General features: G+C 28.4%; 2 protein-coding genes across 2 annotated transcripts in view; one reads left to right on the forward strand and one right to left on the reverse strand.

The window, feature by feature from the left end:
* Positions 1-10000, forward strand: part of LOC137616421 (uncharacterized) — a 742648-nt gene that overhangs the window by 307950 nt on the left and 424698 nt on the right. The window lies entirely within an intron of this gene.
* LOC137615875 (receptor-type tyrosine-protein phosphatase T-like) overlaps positions 1-10000 on the reverse strand; it is an 83263-nt gene that overhangs the window by 27130 nt on the left and 46133 nt on the right. The window contains 8 exon segments of the mRNA XM_068345564.1: positions 1924-2038; positions 3448-3607; positions 4644-4843; positions 5508-5668; positions 6368-6437; positions 8110-8354; positions 8711-9037; positions 9944-10000. The exon segment at positions 9944-10000 is cut by the window's right edge and continues 133 nt beyond it. Coding sequence (XP_068201665.1) covers positions 1924-2038; positions 3448-3607; positions 4644-4843; positions 5508-5668; positions 6368-6437; positions 8110-8354; positions 8711-9037; positions 9944-10000 — 1335 coding nt within the window.

The raw sequence follows: 10000 nt of genomic DNA on the forward strand, positions 1-10000 counted from the left end.
GAAGGATCTAGAATGATTCTGAGTGCCAAGTTCGCATCTCTCTCTCAAGTGCCTTGAGTGTTTGTCTTCACCAAAGTGATTAAGTTTATACACAGCATAAATTGTGTGTAGTGTGTTTAAACGTTAAGGAAACTTTAAAGTTGTTTCAAATTTATTGTTTTTGTACGCGCTGGTGTTACATAAATTTTTTTGTAACTGGTCCTGTGAGATTTATATAATAACGTGAAGTGTATTTGTAATGCTATCTGGTCGGAACCTTCGTGTGAGCTAAAAACTCATAAGTTTATCAGTTACTTTTATGTAAATTTCAATAAGAGTTTAATCATTAGTGTGAGAGGTTAACTATTTTCATTAATTATCAAGATTAAATATTTGTGTAAAATTTAATTTCCAGTGAAACAATTGATCATATAATTTTCAGAGTGTAATATTTTCTTGTCTTAGTCTAAGTTTTGTTCAGATTTAATATTTCAAGTGATTTATTTTTGGTGTAAATTCTTTCAAAATGTTATAATTTTTCATAGAATATAATTATTTTTGTAAAGAGTGTATTATTTTGATCACAGTGTTTCTTACAGAACTCTCTCGCATCCTTGTTTAAGAATCAAAGTAAGAGGTTGTTTTGAATAGTTCTTAATAATACTTACCCAGTTTGTTTTGAGTGCACGTAAGAGACCGTTGGATATTCTGTGTTTTTATGTATTGCCATCTGGGAGTTACATAATTTTCTCAGAGCTCGGGTATTATTCAAGTGTAACAGATTTATGTCAAAACAAACAGGCGAGTTGGGAGCTCGGGAGGTTGTGTAACTTGCCAGCCGTAATATATAATAAATATATTTTTGGTGCTCAGACCCAGGACCATGATATATATATATATATATATATATATATATATATATATATATATATATATATATATATATATATATATATGTATATATATATATATATATATATATATATATATATACTTCATAAAGATTTAATTACATATATCATTAAAAATAGATACATGGATAGTTCTACAGGTGTTACAATATCTAAGAACCTTAAAAAGGTCACCTCAGGTTAGCTTACAGCTTCCATTTGGCCGTATCATGATGCTTCCTGCCATTCCTTTTAAATCTCTCCCTTTTGTTCTGATCGCACAGGGCTGTCTAGCTTCTTTAACTTGACTTTTAACTCTAATTGTATGTTTTCAATTAAGTATGAAATCCCTTAAGCAAACCTTAGATATGTTACTTAGAGATATTCAGTTGTAATTCAAGTATTAGATTTGAAATAATTTTCACTATTAATAAGGATCAGAATTCCAATAAGATCTATGACATAACATCCAGATTTCATTGTTTAATAAAAAAAAAGTCTACAATGTTATGCTAAGGTGATTGCCCCTAATGTAAAATATTCATCCATGGTCAAATGCCACTCATAAGAATTTCACTGATATTATTTTTAGCTCAAAGGAGGAACATTTTTAATTACGATATGGGATTCGCTGAAGTTTCACCCGTCTTTCTGAACTCCGGAAATCTAATTCATGTAAATTATATATTGATATGTAGGCTTCAGTGAAATGATCACGGAATATTGTTTCATAGAGTTTTTGAGAGCGAGCAGCGTCCAGGTTTTGACAGTTAACTAGCATTTTTGTGTCCTTTTCAGCTTTATATTCTGTCAACATGAATATTTATGGATCAAATAATGAAACTGATGGGTGCTCCTCTGTCAAAGTTCATGGTCTCATTGAGAAGTCAGATTAAGAGACAATTAAAGGATATATTATTATTATTATTATTATTATTATCATTATCATTATTATTATTAATATCATTATTATTACTTGGCAGTGTAACTGGCACTGACTTTGTTTACTTGATTGCCCATAACTACACAAGACCCCAAAACTGGAGCTACATACCTCGAAGTCTTGTAGCAGCCCGAACTGCAAACCTGTAGGCTTCTCCTTCCTGTAGTGGGCAGTTGTAATATCCGTTGTAGTCTTTTCCATCCCCGACTACAAATGCGATTGTGCTCTTGAATGGAAATTGGGGAATAGAACTCTATAGAGATACATAATATAGTTAAACGGACTCTTAGGTTCTTTCCGTATCACTCGAGAACCAAATGAAATATTCAATGTATGCTTATGACTGTTCGCTACACAATACATTACTAAAGTTTTAATCAGTTGCATACTGCTAAGAGGTAAAGGAGTTCTGTTCGTTGGTAAAAGAAAACCTTAAGTGTTTGTTCATAGAGCTTTCTTAATTTACTGCAAAGTTGACAGTTGATTTACTATCTACCGTTTGAAAGTGAGGCTAACTATAAACTCTATTAAACAACATATCTTTTTACATTAAGACATGCATTTCAGGCAATTTACGATGATCATGTAATACAAATCTAAGGACCTAAGGATCTTTGATATTTGAGTGATTTTACACATCGTAATTGTATTTCTTACACATTTTGAGCATTTCTTTAACTAATTTTTTGACACAATTTGTATAATCGATTTCATATATCAGGGCATATCCTCAATATCAATTATTGGTTAGTTTCCAAAAGGTTTGTTTTTGTATAGGTATGAAAAACTCCTTGGCATCATTCCTGCATAATAATAATAATAATAATAATAATAATAATAATAATAATAATATTATTATTATTATTATTTTGCAGGAATGATGATAATGGATAGAATTTCAAAGTGAAAGGAGAAAACTGAAAAGATTTAAAATAGTATTGAAAAAAAAATCATACTGTTATACAATAAAAGTAACTGTGCTGAAAGAGGTCTAAAATAAGTATCAAGTAATGTAATAAGAAATTCAGTGGGATTCATAGGAGCTAAATTATAACTGCGATTTTGGTAAATATAAAGCCAGAAAGATATTAACTATTCTTAGATCTCAGTAATCTTGAAAATTGATCATAAAAGAGTAATTATCTCTCGAAAGCATCATCACCGTAACATTGGCTGATGTCAGCAAAAGGATTCAAATACAGCAAAGATTAGGAAACCTTATCATCATTGACAGCGCTGTAGGATAAGTTAGACATGACCTCTCTATCTGTTATGAAATGCTCCCGAGTGAGAATAGAATCCATTTTAAGTGCAAGATAGTAGAAAGAGGGAAATACTTTGATAATAAAGGTTACAGATTTTACACAAATTACTAAACAAAGGACGCATGAAAAGTCTTAACTGCTGATCAGATTCTAAACGGTGATGCTGTTTTCATGCTAAGGAAAAGAATTTATGCAGCTAGTTATGAAAAATAAACGTAGCAGCAAATATTTGAAGGAGCTACTTCATAATATGAAATATTTCCTCCAGAACTCAGTTGATGGAGTTTACAAGAAAAGTGCAACTAATCAATCAGGAAGTGAAAAACAGGGTTATCCAGCAACAACTTCCAAAAACAGTAATGTTACTTACAGATGATATTTCTCCAGCAATCCAAAAAGGCCCATCAAGGCAATTTATTTTTTCTTTCCGGCCTTTTCGATCTCTAGTGACTAATGCTTCAACCTTCCCTTGAAGATCTTCTACTCCCTCGCCATCTTGGGTTACGTGTTCTACTACAATGAGGAAGGAGCTGAAAAAGAAGAAGAAGAAGAAGAAGAAGAAGAATGACGGTAAACAAAGTTGTTGTGATCAGAATCAGAAAGTGTTATTGACGACAGCGAGATCCTTAACTTTCTCTCTACATCTTAGCACACATTTCTAACATAATGAAGAAAAAGAAACAAGAAGAAAATATTGATAAAGATGGTAGGCCTAATGCTTTAAAGATTATTATCAAAATCTTTGTTGTTGTCGATGTTGTAATTGCTTTAAAGATAGTAGTGTCAATTAGGATAATGAAAACAATGATGATAAAAATTACATCATCATTGATAATGATAATAATAAGAATGATAATGATATTATCAAAAACGATAAAACTGCTGTTTTATTTGTTGTTTTACAAAGAAACCACAATCACCTTTCCAAGATTTTGGTCTTGATTTGAAAGATTTCTTGAGGATTGAGGTGAAAACGAGCAAAGTAAAGTTAAAGGAGTTGGTCAGATAAGTGGTAAAAGAGAGAGAGAGAGAGAGAGAGAGAGAGAGAGAGAGAGAGAGAGAGAGAGAGAGAGAGCAGAAGAAGAAGGCAATGGATTTGGTATAGAAAGGAAGATGCAAAGAACCTTGCTTATCATCAGTCTATACATTGATTCCTTGTGGCATTTTACAGTATTACAGCTAGAAGAATATGTTCCAGGGATGACAACAGTTGTATTTTCTCATGAATGAGTTTAAAATACAAACTAACAATGATTCAGAGAACTATCTTCTTTTCCAGATTTCTCAAAAATTGAATGATTTGGGAAGAACTCGAGAGAATTTGAAAGAACGAGAAGAAATTCTATCTCACAAAAACGCTTTGCAACAAACATGAATAACTAATAATTTACGTGTCTCTTCAAAGATACCTATTGCCTTACCACTTGAATTGCTCTTGTATAATTAAATAGATCTTATATTCAACTAGTTTTTTTCTGCCAGGTAATTAAATCAAGATATCAATGGAAAATTTCCGAAATTGAGCAGAAATATAATTTCCATGATAGCTTCATTGAAAATTTTTACCTATTTCCATCTCCTTCATTGGTGACCCGAGGTAGTGAAATTGCCACAGAGGAATTGGTCTTTTCTCCAACTGTGAGGGATCCTTCAAATTCAGGGGAAGGCTTCGTGACCAGTTCTTTTGTGGATTCATTTCCACAAAACTTTGTATTGCAGCACCATGCTCGGACCTCAATTATTTTGCCAGGTGGAAGGTCAGCCATCTAAAAAGAAAGAAAATTTGTAAAATTGATTGATAAGAAACCACATGGTTAAGACATAATCATCCTGTCACGGCTTTTTAATTGCTCATCGAAATATTACTGTTATTTGGGTTGAGTAAAGTATATTATATTCATATTCTTGTTTATATTATCTCCTGTGTACATTCATCATAAAGACAAACGTTGAAAGTCACTGATCGATAAATATAAAGTAAAAAAAAAGAAATAGTTGTGATTAAAATGAAGATTTTCATGATCAAGAATTCGGAAGCTGGATTTTACCTCTGTCTGTCGCTCTCTCTGCCTACCTCTCCCTCCATGAGAATATTTGGGGTCCAATGGCTAATTCAAAGGCCTTAAGACAAAAATAGCCATCAAATCTCGAATATTCCGACAAATTTCAAACGCTCCCTTTTAAACTAACATAATTGTCAGTTTAGATTCTACGTATTTCATCTTAGTTTTCCCTTCTCATATAAAGGAACTATTTTTTTAATCTTTCAAAATTTGTACTTTTAGTAGGTCAAATTCCCCTATCTCTGATCTCTGGTTTCCATCACTTATAAAGCAAATATTGCTTCATTTGAAGACGTCCATTAGGCTGCCACATGAAACCCTTTCTTTGATTCCAGGTGACCCATTCGAATGAAAATGTGGGACTTACCTGACAGGTCATGAACTCGTCCTCTGTGTACGGCGTCACACAGGATTCTTCCCCAACAGTTAATGTACAATTCACAAGTTCGCCACCTGGCTGCGTTGGAGGAAGTATGGTCACTGGGGAACCTTGGTCTTCTGGTAGAGGTATTTCCGGGGTGCTTGGTTCTTGGAGCGAAATATTAAAAGGACATTGATTAATAGCTATATCTATGGTTGGATTCAATCTAAATCTGTTGTTCCTAAATGCATTACCTAAAGTTTGGAACTGAATCCAAGTCTTTGATCGGGTACATTCAGTAACACAAACACCTTATAACCTTCACTCAGTCATCCAGCAAAACTTACTGGCGAGGTCCTTGAACAAAAGTTAGAAATTATCTTAGGTTCTACGGAAGGACGTTGTCCAACAATTTAGAAATTACTGGTTCATAAGTTAGAGAGACTTAGAATGGAAGCCTTTTTCCCTTTCTTGTTACACATAGAAAAGGAAACAATATAATAAGACATTATGGTGACAACATTATTTAATATAATTAAATATTAAAGAAAATAAATTTTTTACAGAATTGAAACATTAGTCGGAAAACTCAGAAATAAACTTGAATGAAGTATTGCTTCAGAAATGATCCCATCAATAATTATTGAACGCAATCCTTTTGAAGTCAGCATATGTTGACAGTAAATGAGTTAAAAATAAGATCGTCTTAAACCAAAGCTAAAGTTGTTAAGGTTTTACAATTTATAAGGCAGCTGGGACGAAACTGAATGAAACTTCTTACTTTACATAAATGTTTCGATTCTTTCAGTCATTGATAATAATACTTTGAGAAATATCAGAAAGAAAGTCCATGTCGTTGTACTCACCGGTTTCTTCCATGAGAAATTTATAATATTCATACTCTCCAGATTTCCCATCAGAATTATATATCTGCACCTGAAATGATCAACTAAAATGAACACATGATAGAAAAGAAAGTTTCGATGTAGCCAGAGATGAGATTATAAGTCAATCTGTTATGCTACAAATTATACAAAAATTACATACAGTCTCTCTCTCTCTCTCTCTCTCTCTCTCTCTCTCTCTCTCTCTCTCTCTCTCTCTCTCTATATATATATATATATATACATATATGTATATGTTCTGTATACATATCTATATATATATATATATATATATATATATATATATATATATATATATATATATATATATATAAATATATATTCATATATATATACATATATATATGTATACATATATATTTATATATATATGTATATATATATATATATATATATATATATATATATATATATATATATATATACATATATATATTTATATATATACATATATATGTATACATATATATATATAAATATATATATATATATATATAAATATTTATATATATACATATATATATATATATATATATATATATATATATATATATATATATATATATATACATACATATATATACATATGGTATATATATATATATATATATATATATATATATATATATATATATACTGTATATATTATATATATACATATATATATATATATATATATATATATATATATATATATATATATATATATATATATATATATTTATTTATATATATACATACATATACATACATATGGTATATATATATATATATATATATATATATATATATATATATATATATATATATATATATATATATTTATATATATGCATATATATATATATATATACATATATATATATACATATGGTATTTATATATATATATATATATATATATATATATATATATATATATATATATATATATACATATATATATATATATATATATATATATATATATATATATATATATATATATATATATATAGATATATATATATTATATATATATATATATATATATATATATATATATATATATATATATATATTGTATATATACAAATATTCATATATGCATATATATATGTATATATATATATATATATATATATATATATATATATATATATATATATATATATATATAGTTTTACGATAGTTATTAGTACCAAAGGTTAGGGGAACATTATTTATTACAAAATTTTGACGTTATTACGTTATCATGAGGTTGGAAACAAGACAAAAATATGAAATATAAAATGTTTTTATGAAAATATTATAGGAATTATCTTTTATGAAATTTATAGTCCAACCAAAGGAGAAAATGTTTGAATATGAAGGACATCAAATGGGGGAATTAGAAATTGTATAAAAACATAACACAAGGAAAATTAATTGTTTCAATAAAATGAAAATTAACATACTAAAACATTAAGTCTTCAAATGGCTAGTACACTGGTAAGTAGTAGTAGTAGTAGTAGTAGTAGTAGTAGTAGTAGTAGTAGTAGTAGTAGTAGTGTAATTAATTATTCTCTAAATGGGAGTCATACCATATTTTTAGGCTTGAAATGTCATTACAAAAGAACAGCGAAAAATGTCTCATAAAATGTGTTATAATACGATGATTTTTAATGTCTGAAAAGAATGATATTCACAATAAAAGTAGAGTAAAGGTAAACATATATCACTCACGTATGCGTAAGGTCCTTCATACATCTTCCCTTTAGTCAAACTCGAAATATTGTAACATCCATCATATTTGATAGTTTCAGGACAATGAGTTTCACTCTTTGAGATAAAAGGAGTTAAAGGAGACCAAGCGTGCCGGATGTAATATCCGCTTATTTCCCCATTCGGCGGACAGGGGTCGTTCCACATCAGCCTTACTTTGTCCTCTCCCAAAATGGCCACAGTCAAATCTTCAACGGTCGGAGGAACTTCATCGAGAAATAGAGGAAAAGGTTCAAGATTTGTCTGTGATAATATACGCATCATCTACGCCTGACCCATTCAGCTAAACTTTCTATCACTAATTTTTGTCAATACTTATCCTATTTGCGTTTAATCTTACAATTACCGGTACATATCAAATAGTATATTCATGGACTTAAGAAGTCACAGTGATTAAATCAATTTCATTCATTACATCACACAATTATATTCATTGAGAAAAAAGAATCTGTTTAAATTTCCATGAATGATTATCACTGGTTGTCAAGGGATAATATTTATATGAGATCAGGCAACCTAAGAATTATGCATGAAAGAAATCTTCATATAGGCCTATACTCACCATCAGTGTCTAACTTGGCAGAGATTCCAAGTGATTCTGATATGACAACGCCATTGTAGATCACCGACACATTCACATCGTATTGCAATCCGGGAATGAGGTTTCGGAAGATGTGTTCAATTGACTTTCCTGAAATCGGCAGCGTTTCAGATTCCGAGCGACTGATGGCCGTTTGGTTGCAGGCGAGGAATGACGAGAGGTTGAATTTCAACTCATAATTTCCATCAAATATCGAGGGACATCTATTCTGAATCTCATCCGTACATCTTAAACTACCAGTTTCATAATTTGTACAGGCTGGTTTTCTATCAAATGTTACAGTTGTTTCTGCAAAGAAAAAGAGGAATAATTCTCAGGAAAAGTCCGAGAACAAAATTGGCTTTTAGGTCAGTGAGATTTTCTTGTTATTTTTTATCTTTATTCGTGTGGATCTGAAATAGATTCATGTTAAAGACTACTGCAGTATGTACAGTACACCTGGTCACAAGAGCAAGCATAAAGATAATAAAGACATTTAAATCTGAAGGGATATCGTAACTGCATAACTATTTTTATCTACAAATACACACACACACACACACACACATATATATATATATATATATATATATATATATATATATATATATATATATATATATATATATATATATATATATATATATGTTTATATATACATATATATGTATATATACATATATATACATATATATGTATATATATACATATATATATAAATATATATATATATATATATATATATATATATATATATATATATATATATATATACATATATATATACATATATATATATATATATATATATATGTATATATATATATATATATATGTATATATATATATATATATGTATATATATATATATATATATATATATATATATATATATATATATATATATATATATATATATATATATGTATATATATATATATATATATATATATATATATATATATATATGTATATATATATATATATATATATATATATATATATATATATATATATATATATATATATATATATATATATGTATATATATATATATATATATATATATATATATATATATATATATATATATATATATATATATACACACACACATATATATATATATATATATATATATATATATATATATATATATATATATATATATATATATATATAGGTGTGTGTGTGTGATAAAGACTTTTTCCTTACTTTCAGGAAGCATGGAGTGCGAGATGCAACTTGCTTTACTGTTTCCTTCCAAACTGT

The sequence above is a fragment of the Palaemon carinicauda genome, chromosome 22, assembly GCF_036898095.1.
Source record: "Palaemon carinicauda isolate YSFRI2023 chromosome 22, ASM3689809v2, whole genome shotgun sequence".
Classification (NCBI taxonomy): domain Eukaryota; kingdom Metazoa; phylum Arthropoda; class Malacostraca; order Decapoda; family Palaemonidae; genus Palaemon; species Palaemon carinicauda.